Source organism: Oculina patagonica, chromosome 1, assembly GCF_052425735.1.
Source record: "Oculina patagonica isolate OP01 chromosome 1, crgOcupat, whole genome shotgun sequence".
Taxonomy (NCBI): Eukaryota; Metazoa; Cnidaria; class Anthozoa; order Scleractinia; family Oculinidae; genus Oculina; species Oculina patagonica.
Genome location: NC_135758.1, coordinates 44,337,340 through 44,357,211, shown reverse-complemented (window position 1 = coordinate 44,357,211; position 19,872 = coordinate 44,337,340). Strand labels below are relative to the sequence as shown.

Sequence of the window (19,872 nt, the reverse complement as noted above, 5' to 3'; positions counted from 1 at the left end):
ACTGCCGAAGAACGAATAGGAAAGCTTATCGGTACTGTATGAAATCTTGCCGGTCTGACAGTAATTGCAGGTCAAGCCAGAAATGTTTATGTGATGGGGATTGTGGAATGAGTTGCGTTAGAAACAGTACGTGTGTTGTTGAATGCAAGTATAAATTACCTCTAAATAAGCCGAGTTATTTCATCTCACAGTGTAAAAACTGAAGTTTCAATGCTTAAATCAAATAGGGTTGTGCAAGATTTTATTTGTACCTGAAGCACCGAAATGGACCCAGGCAAATGTTTACAAGTTTTATACGAAGGTCGTATATAATCCGTAAAATATTCCAGTATCCTTTCCGTCAACTAACATATTTCATTTCAGTTATCGAAGCCAACTTGCAATAACTGTTATGACTATGACGTTAGTGACATATACCCGGAGACAAAAAATCATAAGACCGAAGATACAGAAACTTTTACAAACAATAAAAGTTAATCACCTTAAATTATACTGTCCATGCCTGAGTTGTGACCAAAATTTGCGTATTTCTTTTAAAAAGAGTCTATTCTTCAGCTTCCTCGGCACACGAAGGTCGTTTTGGCCCGTCGCGCAATAGGCTTCTTTCGATATATTAAAATTCAGCTTCGTAGCGAGGCATAGAGAACACAAACAAAAGAAATGAATAAACGTACTTGTAAAAATTATTTTGTTTGTGTCTTCTAGGCCTCGCTACCACGTGGAATTTTATTATATCGAGAGAAGCCTATTGGATGGAAAGATTTCGTGACAAGCCGAGAATGTCTGTCATAGTCGCATGACTGGGTATATGAGGCACCCGCCAAATTAATTTGCGTTCCAAAACTGATGTGAATCAACCAGAAACGCGTAGCATTATTATCAAATATCTCTCGAAAAAGGACACCCCCAATCAGAAGTCGCTTATCAATTTTTAACATGTGCATGGGAAGTATGTTCTCAAACAAACGCGCAGTGTATTCGAGGCTGATCATATTTGATTGGATGTTTACAGGTGTACAGTGTGAAGCCCCACCAAAAGCTAAAAATTCTCGTCAAACCGTCAGCAATGGTCGTTCGTTTAACAGTGTGGTGACGTACACATGTAACAGTCCGTACAAACTGCGTGGTTCAGCCAAGCGAACGTGCAGAGCAATAGGAAAATGGGACGGAAAGAAGGCAAGATGCAGTGAGTATCGTTGAAAATTTAGATACTTATTTGGGTGGGGGAGGGGGTGTGCTGAACTCCGTATTTTAAAAAGCATAGACAATCCGCAAGTAACGCAATACCGCAAAGAACTTGGACAATACCTAATAAGCATGCATAACTGTCGTTTCCTTTGTCGCGAATGCAAAAAAATCAAGCCAACAACGAGTGGCTGGACCGTGAAAACTATGACACGACTTTTTCCTGAGTGTAAAAGCAGTTAGTCAAATTGAAGATTAACTGAAACTACATACAATCATTAACTATCATATTATGTAAAAATACATATTAAGTCGTGTGAGAGAATAAGCATAGACTTCCTTCCTTCCTTCTTTCCTTCCTTCCTCTTTCCTTCCTTTCTTACTTTCTTATTTCATTCGTTTTTAGAAACCACGTGCAAAGACCCGGGAGAAATCACTTATGGAAACAGACAAGTAGACGGCCTACAAGCCGGGAAGTATATTAAGTATTGGTGCATTGGTGATGCTTATACGCTAGTGGGATCAGCTATACTTAAATGCTTGGACACAGGAGAATGGGATAATCCCACACCAAAATGTGAACGTAAGTTAAAATACATTGTCAATCAGTCTTAAAGTCATTTCTTGTCATCTCATGTCCCCACTGGTTACAGGTTCCCCAAGTTGCTTTATGAGCCCACCCAAAACCCCTCATGAAGTTGTATGAAGGCTTACAATTGTTTAAAATTAGACAACATAGCATAACCCAAAGACCGTTCGATTCAACAAAAAGTTTCGTGAAAGTGCTCTGTTTATACGGTTTTGGTTTTTGATTTCGGCAATTTTACTTGCGCGCACTCCCAGGAGAGTCTATTGAAAATTACACATGGGTTGGTAACTTGGAGCAGGCGGAAAAAGACCCTGGCATCGGCCGGTCACGTGAACTTCAGACACCCGAAAATCTTGGGTGTCATACATTTCAGATTGCATTAATTGAGCGGAGGCAACGCATTAATTATCTGTTTTCTGTTTGTTCAGTCGGCTTGCAATGGCTCTAAATCGCCTTACATTTTCTTCTCATTCGCTTAAAGCCCTGGGGACGAAGTTGACCAACCCACACTAAAAATAAGACGAGTAATTCAGTATACCATCCTAGGGTTAAAATTAATAAAATTTGATACGCCCCTCCTAATACTTACAACTAGTCTATAATTTTAAAAAGTCAAATGTCCACTCCTAATTCCTGCGAAAGTCGCTCAAGTTTTGCGAATGTTTGTAAACTGTATAAGTACCCTGGGATAACTTCCTTGCAAAACCTGGTTTTTACTTTTTGTGTGTTTTTTTTTTTAATTCGTATCTAGATTGTAAGAGGCTAATTGATAATATGACTGTTTCCTTCAATTTTCAGCTCCTCATGTCTCTTCTGTTACTTTTAATGCAGCTCCAAAGTGCGGCCCACCCAAGATTCCAGATTTAGCTACCGTCTACTGGCCGAGACGAATGCCAAAGAAATTTAAACTCAGTGATCGCGTGTTATTAAAATGCAAAGAAGGATACTTCAAGTCGAACGGTGGTATCTTGACATGCAACGGTCCTGACAACTGGAGTGGCGATATCACTTGCTCACGTGAGTTATGTTGTCAGTCGATAATATTATAACTCTGAACTTTTGAAGCTCATTCGTCAGTTTAGCCGTTTTTTTTGTGGCTGTAAGACTCGTGTAAAGTTTGTCAACAGTCATTGGTCATTTAAAGAAGATTGTTTTAACTCTTCCCTTCTTGAAGATAAGCAATACGTTTCTGACTTGCGCAAAAACTTAACAAACTTCATAGAAAAGTACCGAGACGTTGAAGACTTAGGCCTAAAATGGGATCTTGTCAAAATGGAAATTAGAGGTTTTACTGTCAAATTTTCAAAAATCAAAGCAAGAAGAAGACGAGACGAAGAAGTTTTCCTCCAAAAGAAAATCAACGAATTATTTACAAAAGCCGAAAAGAATAGAAACAACAGGCCAATAATTTGTGAACTTAATTCTACTCGAGCTCGTCTAGAAAAAATAATGGCACTTAAAACTCGCGGCACCATCATCAGGAGTCGCGCAAGATGGCATGAACAAGGAGAACGCAACAACAAATATTTTTTAAACCTTGAAAAAAGAAACCACTCCAGAAAGTTAGTCTCTAAACTGAAGCTACCGAACGATTCTGTCATAACTAACCAGTTTGACATTTTAGAAGAACAAAGTAAATTTTATAAATCGCTATATACCTCGCAACACGCGGAAAATGTTAAGAAACCGGAAGAGGGCGTTTTCTTTAATCCCAGCAACATCTCAGCTTTATCGGACCATGAACAGGCTCTATGTGAAGGTTTGATTACAGAAAATGAGGCTTTCAAAGCACTCAAAGAATTTGCAGCAGCCAAAACCCCGGGTACCGATGGTCTGTCGACTGAATTTTTAAAATTTTTCTCGCCTGAGCTTAAATCTCTAATTGTTGAAAGTTTTAATTATGCTTTTCTTAACGGTTCCTTGTCGATATCCCAACGACGAGGTATAATTTCGCTTATTCCCAAAAAAAATAAAGACAAAACCATCCTTGAGAACCTAAGACCAATATCTCTTTTAAACGTTGATTACAAAATTCTCACTAAAGTTTTGGCTAATCGTTTAGAAAAGGTATTACCTAAAATAATAAATCCCGACCAAACCGGTTATGTGAAAGGGCGATACATTGGAGAAAATATCAGATTGATCCAAGATTTGATGTTCCATTTGGATAAAGAAAATTCGCCTGGCATCGCCGTTTTTGTCGATTTCCGGAAAGCCTTCGACACAATTGAGTGGAACTACCTGGAGAAGGCTCTCACACTCTTTAACTTTGGGCCCGATTTCCTACAATGGTTCAAGACTGTATATTCAAATATTTCTAGCTGTATTCTCAACAATGGTCACGCTTCTCACTTCTTTTCTTTAACTCGTGGAGTGAGACAAGGCTGTCCAATATCAGGCCTTCTTTTTGTTATTGGTCTTGATCTTCTCGCAAGAGCCATCAAAAATCACGATCTTATTAAAGGAATTACAATAAGAAACCATGAAATAAAAACCACCATGTATGCAGATGACACCACAGTCTTTCTTAGCGATACAGAATCTGTTCCCCATTTACTTGAACTGCTAACCCAATTTAAGGTTGTCTCCGGCCTAGAAGTCAATTCCACCAAAACCGAAGCTATGTGGCTCGGCAAATGGAAAAATAGATGTGATACACCTTTCAATTTCAAATGGCCCGTCGACCCGATCTGCGCTTTAGGCGTCTTCTTTTCCTACGACACCACAAAAGCGGATAAGCTTAACTTCGACGAAAAGTTGCGAAGTATGGAAAAAGTTTTGAATATTTGGAAAAATAGGAAACTGACTTTAATTGGCAGAATAAATATCGTTAAAACTCTAGCCTTATCCAAATTAATTTTCAACAGCTCTAACCTCAGTTTACCAAAGGACTTGCCTGACACGATCAACAACATGATTTTTAATTTTATTTGGGAAGGTAAACCTCCCAAAATAAAGAAAACTACAGTCATAGGACAAAAAAACAAAGGCGGCCTAAAAATGATTGACTTTAAGGTAATGGAAACCGCTTTAAAAATCTCATGGATTAACAGAATACACCAAAACTCTTCCTCCTCCTGGAAAATTCTCATTGAACATTTCTTTAGGCAACATGGCGGCCTTTCTTTCCTATTAAACTGCAGATACAATTCAAGGCAACTTGATCTAAACAATGCACCACCCTTTTACCAAGTGATATTAAAGCATTGGCAGGAAAACAAACATATTATCTCAGAAGACAATATTAAACGGCAAAATGAAATTATATGGAATAATAAAAACATCTTAATAAACAAACACATGATCTATTTAAAACAATGGCACCAAAGCGGCATTACCTTTATTAGTGACTTGCTTGATGATGATTTTGGTTTCTTATCGCATACCACATTTCAACAAACTTTTCAGCTGAAAATCCCGTTCACAACTTATTATGGTCTGATAAACGCAATTCCACCAAGCTGGAGATGCGAAATCAAAGCAGCAAAAGACCAATTTGAAAACGAAAATGCGTCGCAAGAATCCCCTTTACGCAATATTATTAACACCCGTTCTGTTTATGCAGCTATTACGGATCATTACTTCCAACCTCCAACTGCTGAACAAAGACTTCTACGGTATGGTTTCTCCCAAGAAAGCCTAAAAAATGTTTACAACTTCCCTTTTGCAATTACGATCGAAACAAAGCTTCAAATCTTTCAATAAAATCATCCATAATATACTTCCTACCAGGTATTCGCTTTTTCGTATGAATTTATGCGACTCTGAAACTTGTCATTTATGTAAAACGCAGCCGCAAACATTGCCTCATCTACTCTACCGATGTCCTAAAATTTCTAATTTCTGGACTGCATTTCAAAAGTGGTGGTCCGAAAAACAACAAAATACAATTACTCTTTCAGAACGCGATATCCTTTACGGCTGGCATGACAACGCCATACAAACAAAAGATATTTTAAATTACATATCACTTGTAGCTAAGTATTATATCTTTTGTACGACCCAAGACTGCGATGATGTACCTTTTGACGGCTTTCCTCCTTTTCTAAAAACAGATTGGATACTCTACAACATATTGCAGTTAGAAATAAAACTATTAACAATTTCGAATTAAAGTGGAAAGACTTTATGTAAGCTTATTTCCTTGTTTATTTATTTTTCTTTATTTTTTTATTTTTTTTTTTTTAAATATTTTTATTTATTTATATTTTTTCATTTACTTTATTTTCCTATGTACCTGTACCTTTATTTTCATATGTAAATTGTAACAGTTTATAAACTACGTAACTTAATTGTAACTTACGTCTGCTCTTTTTTTTTTTCTTTCCTTTTTTTTTTTTTCTTACACTGTAACATTTGTACAATGTTAAAATGGCAATAAAGATATTAAAAAAAAAAAAAAAAAAAAAAAAAAAAAAAAAAGCCGATCTGTTTTTCTTTTCTAAATTTTCGGTGACATCTGTTCACCTTCATCAGAGTTAGTGAAAGTTTGTTGGAGCTCGCGCTACCAATTCATGCGTTAGTGCGACATTTTAAATTTGAATTAACGGCACATAAGCGCGAGGAAAAGCTTTGCGTTCGTTGATAGCATCGCTGTCCAAAGTGGAGTGCCACGACTCCAAGAAAAGCCTCTTGCTGTAATTGACTACACCACGCTCGAGGATCTGGGCGTCCTTAGGATGGATGTTATGTTCCGTTGACTCAGCATGCTGTTTAATTGCTGATTCGCTATTGCTCGTGCGGCCTGGATCATGTTCGGCTCCGCGCGAGGACCATGAGCGCTTGCTTTCCCCGATGTACGTAAAAGAGCAGTCGTGGCACTTCATTTTGTAAACAATTCCTGCCATTCGGTTAATCGCTGGTCTATCCTTCGGCTTTCTGAATACGTGGCCTAATGTTCTTACAGGCTTGAATGCCGTCAAAACGCGGAATTTCTTGAGTACACGGCCCACTCGATCCGATGCACCCCTTACGTACGGCAGGACTGCAAGTCCTAATGGTCTTTCTTGCGTTGGCCTCTCCTTTGTTCTGTCCCTGACGCATTCCTTAAACAGGACGTCCGGGTACCCATTTGCTCTCAGATCATGCAGGACTCGATCTTGTTCATTGGTTCTCAGTTCAGGGCGCGACGGTAGCAAGTTGGCCCTGTGCAGGAGTGTTTTGACCACGGCCTCTTTGTGCTGCATTGGGTTGTGAGAGGCGAAATCGAGATACTTGTTCGTGTGAGTTTCTTTCCTGAAGACTTCGATTTCTATAGAGCCATCGCTCAACGCTGTGATTTGCGTGTCCAAGAAGGAAATACGCCGACCCTTGTCCGTTTGCTTTGCGCGCTCTATTGTAAACTGGATGTTGCTGTCAATAGAGTTAAGATGTTGGTGGAATACTTGCACGTCTGTTTTCTTTAAACATACGTTCGAGTCATCTACATACCTCCGCCACCAGCTAGGTGTTACTGGAGAGGTGGACAAGGCTCGTTCTTCGATGTTGTTCATAACAAGGTCCGCAATCACTGCGCTGACCGGTGACCCCATAGCGCAACCAAACACTTGATGGTAATGCATTTCCGCATAAGTGAAATAACTGTTGTTCAGCACGATCTCCAACAGGTCAATGACTTGTTCCACGGTGAGTTTGGTTGTTTCTTTCCACTCATCGGACTGCTCGAGGTTTGTTTTCACAACTTCGATCGCCAACTTAACCGGGATGGAGGTGAAAAGAGATACGACGTCAAAGGATACAAGTTCCTCATCGTCAGCAACTCTTTGGTTAATTACGAATTCTGAAAACTCAGTCGAGTTGCGCACGGTATAGTGGTTTCCTTTCTGCAAGGTCTTGAGTACTCTAGCCAAGTACTTGGATACTTCGTATGTTGGCGAACCAATGCAGCTGTTTATTGGTTTAGTCATTGGTCAGTTTCGATCCTTCTATTGTAAGTCAAATTAAGTCCATCTGTTTGAGGTCTATCTGTTCGTCAGTTTCGTTTACGTCGTGATAATCGTTTGTAAGGTGAGGAGTTCCTGGTTGGTGAGTCGTAGTATACTTGCCTTTACATGAAACGTAAACTAAATCTCGAATTCCAATTATTACTCTAAAACTAACTCATCACCGGATTCTTTGAACAGGGGGAAATATGATTTGCTTCTGGTCGATTCATAACCAGAAAATAATGACTTCAATGAAGGTTACAGCTTATTATACAAGATTTTGTGATCAGAAATTTTACCTTGCCTTATTAGCTAAAAGTTGCGGCAGTCCAGGAGACATTCCTCACGGAAAGGTTATAGGAAACGTATATTCCTTCAAAGAAAGAGTGGAGTACGTCTGCGACGAGGGCTACAAGCTTAAAGGACCTGCTTACAGAATATGTCAGGCGAACGAGGAGTGGGGTGGTAGTCAGCCAATTTGTGAAGGTATTAAGATCCCCTCTATTTACGTATCGGTTTGTTATCAACCTATTTTATTGTTGAAGACTCCTCTAGAACGACGCCTCTCTAAATCAAGAAAGGCCTCAAAGCAGGCACTCGTCGCACCTAGACAGGTTTCCAAAGCAGATACATGTACCTTTCTAAATAGGGTGGGGGACGCGGTACTCCCTAAAGTGTACGATACGGGGAGGCGCCGGCCAAAAGGGTTTAGATATATAAAAGGAGGGTAGAGGTTGAGCTGAAGTATAGAATATGGTTGGGAGAACTTCCATTCAGGTATTTAAAAGGGCCATTCGAAAAATCTTGAGCAGACCAAGCGGCGGATTCATCTTCGTAATTAAAGAGGTTATAATTATTCAAGGTAGGTCCGCGGACATTTTTGAGTTATGTTCCTTCTTTCGAATTCCTTACCTTCTTCCTTCCCTTCTCACTCTCTTGTTGCAGGCGGTCACTGGGTTATGCAAATCAATCAATCAATCAATCATTTAATCGATCAATCAATCAATTTATTTATGTCATGACGCGGGACGAGGTTGCCCTAAATATCCGAACCAAAGGCTCATGTTTAAAACGCGTGACTGGCATGACAATAATAAGCATAATATTATGTACAAAGACAAGGGAACTATTGTAATTAATAACTAATTAAATATTAATACCTAAATCAAGATATAAAATCAGTAAAAATATAAAAGTTTTACCAACCCACACTAAAAAATAAGACGAATAATTCAGTATACCATCCTAGGGTTAAAATCAATAAAATTCGATACGCCCCCACTAATACTTACAGCTAGTCTTTAATTTTAGAAAGTCAAATGTCCACTCCTACTTCTTGCGAAAGTCGCTCAAGTTTTGCGAATGTTTGTAAACTGTATTATTGAAGTACCCTTTGATAACTTCCTTGCAAACACTGGTTTTTCCTTTTTGTGTTCTTGACTTCGTATCTAAATTGTAAGAAGCTATTTGATAATGTAACTGTTTCCTTCAATTTTGAGCTCCTTATGTCTCTTCTGTTACTTTTTATGCAGCTCCAAAGTGTTATCCACCCAAGATTCCAGATTCAGCTACCGTCTACTGGCCGCGAAGAATGCCAAAAAGATTTAAATTCAACGATCGCGTGTTATTAAAATGTAAAGAAGGATACTTCAAGTCGAAGGGTGGTATCATGACATGCAACGGTCCAAAAACTTGGAAAGGCGATATCACCTGCTCACGTGAGTTTTGTTGTCAGTCGATGATATTATAAGTCTGCCCCTTTGAAGCTGATTGTTCAGTTTAGTCTTGATGTTACTGCCTGCAAGACTCGTGTACAGTTTGTCAACAGTCATTGGTCAGTTTCGATCCGTCTATTGTAAGTCAAATTAAGTCCATCTGTTTGTTCGTCAGTTTTGTTTACGTCATGATAATCGTTTGTATCAGCTTTCTACAGTCAGTAGTTGAAAATAGTTTGTACTGTAGGTTAAGCATTCAGAAGAGGCCAGGACGAGTTCCTGGTTAGCGAGTCGTAGTATACTTGCCTTTACACAAAACGTAAACTAAATCTCGAATTCCAAGTATTACACTAAAGCAAACTCATCACCGGATTCTTTAAACAGGGGGAAATATGATTTGCTTCTGGTCGTTTCATAACCAGAAAATAATGACTACAATGAAGGTTACAGCTTATTATACAAAATTTAGTGATCAGAAATTGTATCTTACCTTATCAGCTAAAAGTTGCGGCAGTCCAGCAGACATTGCTTACGGAAGGGTTATAGGAAACGTATATTCCTTCAAAGAAAGAGTGGAATACGTCTGCGTTGAGGGCTACAAGCTTAAAGGACCCGCTTACAGAATATGACACCCCTCTGTAACAGACCTGGTGAAACCCGACCTGGTGGGTTATTTTGCCCTCCCTGGTGGAAATTTGACCTCCCTGGTACCTGGTGGTTTTCTAAAAAATCCCTGGTCAATTTTATTTCTCCCTGGTGAAGAATTGTGTTAACCTGGTCAGGAAAAATCAGCCAAAATCTTTATAAACAAAAGTAAACGACGCGCGGCAAAAATATTATTTACTATTTAACTATAACTTGATGTAAATATAGCAAAAGGTAATTGTTAACTTTTTTCTATTGTTTTTGTCGCTTGTTCTGCTGTCATGCACGTCTGCTGTCATGAAGAAAAAACAGATCTGTATTCTTTTCTGTATGTAATACGAGCTTGTGAATAATTCAGAGCGATTTGAACAGCCCGCGCGGCTCAAAATAAATGTGTAGAAGTATTTTTGATCCAGCTTTCTACAACATTTTATCGAATAACTACGCAGAGGATTATCAGCTTAACCGACATAATTCTTGGTGAGTATCGAGGGGCTTTTTCCCGTCGCTTTAGCAGCCTTGAGCAGTTTGGGAGGCGTTTGATGCATAAAATGTCGTGTTTAACATTGTAGCCCGCCGACAGAATGTTATGCAAAAAATACGAAAGTTATTCAAGTTCGATTCAAGTACATACAAGATCATTCAAGCGGCGTATTACGGTAAATTTTAATTAAGCTGCCTCAAATTGTAAGTACTGTCTAAATATTACTTTGCGTACCTTTCACCTGCATGAAATTATTGATGCCTTGCTGGAGGACTGCAGTCATCATAACGTATTTTTCCTTGCTCGCTTAATCCGAAAAAGAGACAATTTATTCGACCTGTAAAGTATATAAGCAAACGATTTTCCTATTTTGACGTCTTTATTCTTTGACCTTCTGAAAATGGAAAAACGAATAAGGGCCGGAATTTTGAACATTTTGCAACATTAACGGTAAACGGACCGTTTAAATTTAGGGACTGGTGGGGTGGGGGTGGGTCAACAGTTTCTGAGCCCTCGAAAAGGGGTGGGTTATGTAATTTTGAACTACACGTAGGGAGTGGGCATCTTATTTATTAACTAACTTTAAATTTATCATTATATAAAACTGATAAATTTCTCCAAATGAACATTTTTAAATGAATTTCTAGCCATTTCAGAAGGCCCAAATATAAAAATTTTCCAGGGGGAGCAAACCCCCTGACCCCCCTAGATGGCTTTTGATCATAACATCAGGTTTGCCTGTCTTTCTTCGACCTGCATAGAATCACGCTCAGCTTTTAGCCTTTTAATACCAGTAAATTCAAACTCTTTGCAAATATGGATGATGGACAGTGGTTTTGATTTCCGTATAAAAATATGAACTCTTAAATAGTTGTTTATGAATTATTATAGCACAACTAAAGTAAAGCGCGCGTTCTGATTGGTTAATTTAGCGTCTACTATTTGCCCATGGGTGCACGCTGAGTATGCCTTCAACCTGAGCGCGCGCACTGATCTGATGCGACATGGCACAAGAAATTGCCACTACTTCACGAGTTTTTACTTGTTTTCTCGATTTTCCTGTAAAATTTGAAAAGCTAAACCACAATGCTGAAAGACTTTGAGGTATAATGCAAGTTTGAAATAATTCAAAACTTGGTTTTGTTTGTATTTTTCTTTTAGGATTTCGTCAGCGTTTACGCGAGCACTACACGCAATTGTTCAAATAAGCGCGCGCACTTTACCTCAAAGAAACTTTAATAAATCGCCTAAAAGTTGTGCTATAAAACAAATGGTAAACGTCACAGCGTGCACTATTGAGTTACAGATACACTTGGGAGGTTTGCTAAGCACTCAAGAAGCTAGAGTCGCCCTCGGCTATCGCCTCGGGCGACTCTGACGCATCTTTCGTGCTTAGCAACCTCCCGCGTGCATCTGTAACTCAATAGTGCACGCTGTGACGTTTACCATTTGTTAAATATTGCATACACAGTTTCAGTTTTCACATATGTTTTTGTCTGGACAAAAATACGGAGCTTTGGTATTAACTGAAAAGTTCGAGAAATAATGGTGTTTTTTAAGTTTACTTTAAGCTGTCTAGTTACATATGAAACTCCTTTCAAAACTCACGAAATGTTATTTCTGCATGTATAATTTTCAAAGTTTCCAGGGGAGGCATGCCCCCTGGATCCCCAGTAGGTTACATCTTCGGCGTTCACGTTTCAGATCTTTGGCGCTCCGAAGAACCGTCGTTTTAAATCATGCGTATAGGCCTGCTAAGAACTGGAAAAGTAACATGCATCTAGAGGAATCATTTTAAGGCGATAACGTCAGTCCATCGCCTTATATAATAGACGGTCGCTTCTGCATGCATTGCGTGCCGTGTATGATACTCTGATCGACAACAACTTGCTAGAATTGCAGAAGATTTCAGGAATACAACCCCGGCGACTGATTCACGTCCAAGTGCGTATTGACAGTGTCAATAGTATGATAACTCATTGGCTCATTGTGACAATTACATTGCGGATCTAGTGGTGGTAATAGAACGAAGAACGCTCGGGGATCGCAAAACGGCCCGTTTGCCATATAACGCGAATGCTTAAAAGGACTTTTATCATCACCCTTACCTGGTGAAAAAAACTAATCAACCTGGTGGATATTTGACTTCCCTGGTCGATTTTGGTTAAAAACCTGGTGGAAAATCAGATGTCACCAGGTCTGTTACAGAGGGGTGTAATATGTCAGGCGAACGAGGAGTGGGGTGGTAGTCAGCCAGTTTGTGAAGGTATTGTAAGATGCACTCTATTTACGTATGGGTTGCTTATCTACCTCTTATTCTTAAAAACATGTTTAAAAGACTCAACTAAAACGCACGCCTCTCTTAATCGAAAAAGGCCCCAAAGCAGGCACTCCTCGCTGTTAGACAGTTTTCCAAAACAGATACATGTACCTTTCTAAACAGAGTGGGGGAGGCGGTACTCCCTATAGTGAACGATACGGGCAGGCGCTGGCCAAAAGGGTGTAGATATATAAAAGGAGGGTAGAGGTTGAGCTGAATTATAGAATATGGTTGGGAGAACTGTCATTCAGGTAATTAAAAGGGGCATTCGAAAAATCTCGAGCAGACCAAGCGGCAGATTCATCTTCGTAATTAAAGAGGTTATTCAAGCAAAAAAATTACAAAAGGGATACAGTATCCCTTTTTAGGTCCACGGACATTTTTGAGTTATGTTTTATTCATTAACTGAGAATAACGAATACTTTTTAGAGTAGACACTGTACTTTACTGTACTGTCATTTCTATGCAATGTATTCTAAGGCTTTTTAGGCATTGTTTACTGAATAGAACTATCGGCGCTAATTATACTTACTAACAAATGAATCGAGAAAGTTGTTTGTTTGTTTGTTGTTTGTTTTTGATTGTTTGCTTGTTTGTTTCTTTTGCTATTTCGCCAGGAGAAGAATAGTCTGGGTACGTTCACTTTTATTATGACAGGTTTTAATTATCGTTCGTGAATACTAATTTTTTCTTTTCATTCAAATAATTAGCTAGTATCAGAAGTTATTTAGTGGTCAGTTTATGGTTACATTAGCCATGGGTACTTTCATTTTTTGTAGTTGTGAATTGTGGCCCTCTGAAGAGGCCAGATCATGGAGACATAATTGAACAAGTGGGGTTTACATTTGGACATAGGATAGTTTTCGAATGCAACGAAAAAGGCTACGAAATGAAGGGCTCAAGTGTGAGAACATGTCAAAGTAACGGAAACTGGAGTGGCTCTCCTACAACATGCGAGCGTAAGTACATTATGTATTCAATGTAGCCTACTTTTTGATAATTTACAAATAAGACACGATTGTTCTTCGTTTAAGAAGTATGGACCTTCCTCTATTCTTGTTCTCCTCAACAGATGATGGATTACATTGTTAATTAGTTTCATACTTAAGGCAGTTACAATCAATGTTGAATGGTAAAGCCACAGAAGAGTGTAAACCTTTTGCAAAAAGGCCCTTCTATATAACAAAAAAAGCTTTGCTAGTTTCAGCTTTATTGAATGTCTTTAAATTCTTTGTTTTAACATCTGTCTAGTTGTTCAATGTGGAGATCCTGGAAAACCCGCAAACGGAGAGCAAAAGGTCAGCAAAGGCTTCGTTTACGGTGGATCAGTGACGTTTACGTGCGACAAAGACTACACCCTGAGAGGCACATCCACCATATACTGTCAAGAAAATAAGAAATGGACTGCTTCTGTTCCACAATGCCTTGGTAAGTGTCTGTTGACATATAACTTTTCGAGTGCAGCAGCAAATTGAAACCTCATATTCAGAGTCTAGGCGGCCATTAACGGAATCGAAATCGAGATCCCCTACAACCCGGATAATGATAGTGATGAAGTCATTTGCTTTCATTTCCTTATCGTTTGCTTTTTGACCCATGCAAAGTGTTTAAGTTTGGTTTGACACTTATTTTTAACGGCCCCTTGCCCAAACCCTTGTTATCCTCATCAAGGAAACAGGATTGGTAAACACTGTCGTTATCATTTTTTTCGGAACTTGTATATTAAAACTGGGTCTTGGAGCCTATTGAGCGTTTAGGCGTTTAATCCCCTTGTCCTACTTCCTGTAGAACCGAACACATGTTATAAAAATTCATCAAAACAATCCCAATACCCACAGGGGACTTCACTGTTTCGAGACTTGTGAAATAGTTATATCTCGGTAATCAGGAAACGGTATATTCAGTTCTCGGTAAAAAATACACTGCAATCACAGTCACCCCTAACAGTTTAAACGAACGTTCCCTTAATTATGGTTACTCGACTGTTATCGAACACGTCTATTTGAGTAATAAGTCTATTTGAACACGTCTATTTGAGAAATAAGTGTAATCATTGTAAAAACCAAGTTGTGGTTTATTACAAGAAATTTGATACAATATTTCAGCTCTATTTTAGAGTCATAGTCTTGTGAAACTTAAGAAAACTTAAATATCTTAGGAAACTTAAATATCTAAGGCGTGTTGATGTTACGTAATAAAGTTTAGAAATAATGGTAATCAGAGAAATAGTTCTAACTCTCTGGAAGCTTTGAGTCCTTCATTGATTCCAGGAACGCTAATTGTGACCAATTGTAATTATAATCAATTATCTCGAAGTTGTTATAAACTGCGTTCAGAATAAGGTCTTTAAAACTAACACGGGGCGTTGTATGGTCATTAAGACAATCAGGTAGTCCATGAAAGCTGACCAATTCAATAAAGCCGTTGCAATTAGCAAAATGGTGAAAAATAGGTTTTTCAGGCCTTGTGCCGCGTTCATGGAGCCTGAAGGCCAAAGAGCATCTGTTTTGCCTATATATTGTTGATAACAACCAGAACAAGGAAGTTTATTAATAACACTAGATTTCTGCAATGTAGGAACTGATCCCTTGTTGAAACTGAAATGTGAAATTTTGGTGGTATCATAACGTACTATAAACTTAATCTTTTTACCAAATAATCTATCAAGTTTCTTGACACATTCAGTTACAACATGAACGAAATCGATTAAACAAGGAAAAATGAAACCAACCCGATTGCCCATCGTCCAAACCGTTAAAAAGTGTTCCCTTCTTCTGTAAACATCTCAAAATTAAATGCTCGGAAACCTGCTCAAATCTCCACATTAAAGTTTCCTTTTCTAATTTTTTTTTCCAAAATTATCCTTCCTCGTGAATTTCAAATCAGTGGAGAAATTGTTGTTGGGATTATAACTAACACTGCATACGAGCTCAGGGAAAGCTTAAAAGAAGTTTAGTTTCGATAATTACGAATGCGGAATGAGCACATGTGGCAGTTATTTTGAGTCACCACCTTTTAGGCGTAAGCGATACATTAATGTAAAATAAAGAAAAAGAACAAAATGTTCCCATTAGTGCTGATAGGATTGTTCGTGTTGAAATCCGTAGCACCATGTAACCCCAGGGGGGGTACTCCGGCTTGTAAATGACGGGGATGATCGAAGGATTTTTTTGGGTTTAAAATTTTCGATTCCGGGATTTTTTTGGGTTGGAAAGTTTGGCCAGTTTTTTTTTCGGGTGACTTGATTTAAATAGGGGATTTTTTGGGGTAATAAAAACGAACTAAAGTGCCTTGGCGCGGCCTTGGCGTATTTATGGTATGATGAATAAACAAACACGAGCGTTCAATTTTTTTTATGATTTTCTTTGTGTATTATTGCCCCTCCTGGCAATTTAGGGGTAATTTGACAAGGGATTTTTTTAGGGGTTATTTTTGGTCCAGGGATTTTTTTGGGTAATGTAGGAAGAATTAGGGATTTTTTTGGGTCCTGAGTTTTGCCTTCATTCGATCATCCCCGTCATTTACAAGCCGGAGTACCCCCCTGGGCATGTAACAAACTCGACCCTCCAGCCGCAACATGGCAAGATTCATGGCGATTCGATGCCACACATTGAGTTTTTGCTATTTCTTTACAATCTGCTGAGAATTGTAAGAGGAAGTCGCCTATCAAAAAAATGGGGGGTCACCGACCATTTAAGAAAGTAAACTGTAAGCGAAATTAACGCAACGGTTCCCAGCCCTATAAGAAAGTTTCTTAGTGCAACACATTTTTTTTATATAGTTAGTTTTTGTTCAAAAATGTGTCACTAAATTCAAACCTCATATTCAGAATTTACGCAGCCATAAATGGAATCGGAATCGAGAACCCCTACAACCCGAAATTCGATTATTTAACTCTCTCTTCTTACTGTTTTCTTTTCACCCATGCAAATTGTTTAAGTTTGGTTTGACTCTTATTTTAAACAACTCTTTGTCCGCACCCTGGCCGGCCTTATCAAGGAAACAGGATTGGTAATGACTTCCGTCATGGCAAAACAGTTACATGCACGTGTCCTAGTAATTACGTCATGGTGGGTGTGCGAACGATAAAGTGTACAAACGGTCGGTGGAGCAATTCAAAGCCAAGTTGTAAGGGCGAGTTTCACTTCCTCTTCAAGCATGTGAGAGCTGTTTTGGCTGACTGTCGTTAAACCCAAAACAAAGGTAGTCACACATCTGACCGATGACAATAAACGTAAAAAAGGAAGTGAAGCCTACTGAACTCGAAGCAGGCAACAGTTTTATGTTAAGCTAAGCGAAAAGGGCTTCCGTCCCCACCTTCGCAAGGGTTCCATTGTCCCATTCCACTATAGCCACAGCGTCAGGAGAAGTCTTCTATGTTTTTGTGTAAACTATGCTAGAATTATGAGGGTGCACTCACTGATGAACAAGAAAAACTTTAAACAACAAAATAAATATTTTCTCAAAGATGTGAAGAAGCCGTGAAATGTTCACTGTTTTTTAGGAGCTAGACTAAAACAAGGTCTTGGAGCCTATTGAGCATTTAGGCGTTTGATACTCTTGTTCTACTTTTCCTAGAGCCAAACACATGTTAAAATTTCGCCCAGAACCAGTAAAAAGTCATGAAATCAATCCCAATACCGACAGGGAACTTTGGTTCGGTGTCTTGAGAAGTTGAGATATATTGGAAATTATTTGTTTGACATGGGACTTTCAAGCAGCCTTTTCGCCAATCCTATGAGATATATACTGATCAAAAATCAAATATATCCAAGCTGTAGAATTCAGAGGGATGTTTCAAAACTTAGAGAACACTGCACTGAAACAATTGCAATGGAACAATTAATATTGTCCAGATTCTTTTCTGGATAATACTTAAAAAAGAAATACTTTTTGATCAGAAAAAATTTATGTTACATTGCAGTTTAAAAAGAGGTGCCTGCGTTTTCGTTAGCATGCATGTACTTTGGACCCTGTTAAATAAGATTTATGCCTCTAAAACATACGAAACGATAACTGGTTGGCTCAAAGAACCTCTGTGATATGAGCTCGATAACTTGAACTTGTAACTCAGCAGGTATGAATTGTCTCGCTAACCCATCAGTTTAAAACAACCAATTTGCACCGAAGCGGAAGGTAAATCTAATATATCCTTTTCGCATGAAGTTTTTTAGTGGCCCTGAGCACTGGTCGTGGTCACTATATGTTGTTCTTCGGCAAGGCTCTATTCTCTCACAGTGTCTCTGCCAACTCAGGGGGACACCAGCGATTCGTTGGTGCAACCTGCAGATTGTAAAAGGTTATGTTAATGTAAATGTTGTTTGGAATTGCCATGTACTTAACTTCATATTTCTTCAAGATAGCTAGTTAAAAGGCATGCCACAGAAACTGATGAAACAAATATTTTAAATGAGTAGTTGGCTATATATAAAGCGTGACCAGCTAGTGGCAGGGTGGAGGGCTTGAAATCGAGATCTTCGATCTTTTTTCCATTGAGTCGCCTTTTTTAGTTTTTATCTCATTGTATAAACGACTTATTCGGTGTAACAAATTTTAAGAACAAAACAGTGTAAAAATAGATTGACCTTAACGCCGGGTGATGGGTGACCGCTCTTAACCCTATTAAGACCGGGGGGGGGGGCTTTTGAGGCCCGCGCTGACTTTGAACTCTTATAACTTTTTTTAAGATTTAACCAAACGCAACCAAACTTTCTGAGTTTTCCTAAAATTTATCTGGCAGTAATTTGGTAGGGTTGAATGATGAGTCAGGACCTTGACATCACCATGACAACGGCATTTTGACAGGCATGTTTCCCAAATTTGTAATTTGGCGTGTTTCTGTTAATAAAAATCAATTTAAATGGAATTATTTTTAAATTTTTACGGGGTTAAAGCACACTTTGCAGTAATTTTAGGTGCATTTTGGAAAGATTTTGAAATCCAAGATGGCGGATCCAAGATGGCGGCTGTTTTGACATCATGAGATAATTGTCACGTGATGTGACGTCACGATCCCACGTGACGTATACCAAAAGAAAAATGTTCGGACATACAAAACATCCTATAAGTTTTATTGTGATTGCTTAAATATTTTGGAAGTTACATAGGGGGGGGGGGGGGGGGGCTCCCGGTCTGAGAAGGTCCAAAAAAAGCCCGGTCTGAATAGGGTTAACGCTGCGCAGTTACAAAGGTTATAATAAAATACGGGAGTAGAGAGTATCCTCCCCCCTTCCCCATTCCCATTTGGATATAGACACACAAAAAAACTTGAAAGAGCAACAAAATGTTACTGAACAACTATTTACTTGATCTCTTTCTTTTTTACTAGCTTCCTGTCAATCTCTTGCTGATATCGCTCACGGAAGAAAGATTGGTTCAGATTTCAGCCATGGCAGAACAGTTAGGTTTGAATGCGATGCAGAGTATACTCTTGAAGGCAATACCAGACTAACATGTGATGATGGAACGTGGAACTCAGATCCCCCAAAATGCAGAGATGTAGACACGACTTGATTATTCGAATCTTTTGATTGTTTACACGGATGTGATGGATCTTGAATAACACAACACATGAAGATGCATAGAATTAAAGGAGCAATGTCATGGTATATTTACCCTCGGACGAACAAGCAAATTCATACCCCCACCATCGTACAAAGGGGGGAGGTGGATGGAACCCCTCCCCGGAGTTTCCGGCGCGGTTTTAAGGCGTTGCGAAATTATTTTGCACTGAGAAGAAAGCCCGTAGCTTACTCTACAAAATAACAGAATTTTAATTGGCCTTGGCGTCAAATGAAGTCACGTGACGTCATTGGAGCTTGATTCATGGAAAATCAAGTCAGAATGCTAATAACCAAATCGTGCAATTCTGTTTCAACAACTGGAAAAATAAAGAAAAATGTCAACAATGACGATTTTTCGTAAGGCAACGTCAAATATCTTGGACACATGGTTGAGATATCAAAATTTCCGCATATAAAGTTTCAGTATGTAGAGTAAATCATTTTTTA

At 38.8% G+C, this 19,872-nt stretch overlaps 1 protein-coding gene across 1 annotated transcript; it reads left to right on the top strand.

Annotated features, from left to right (window-relative positions):
- The first annotated feature begins 6 nt into the window (after nt 1-6).
- Nucleotides 7-19,748, top strand: LOC144633270 (protein lev-9-like). The gene is made up of 8 exons (XM_078492120.1): nt 7-126; nt 1,013-1,186; nt 1,592-1,768; nt 2,606-2,791; nt 8,011-8,184; nt 13,642-13,821; nt 14,114-14,290; nt 19,191-19,748. The coding sequence occupies exons 1-8, from the start codon at nt 39-41 to the stop codon at nt 19,373-19,375; spliced, it is 1,341 nt and encodes a 446-aa protein (XP_078348246.1). The 5' UTR covers nt 7-38; the 3' UTR covers nt 19,376-19,748.
- The last annotated feature ends 124 nt before the right edge of the window (nt 19,749-19,872 follow it).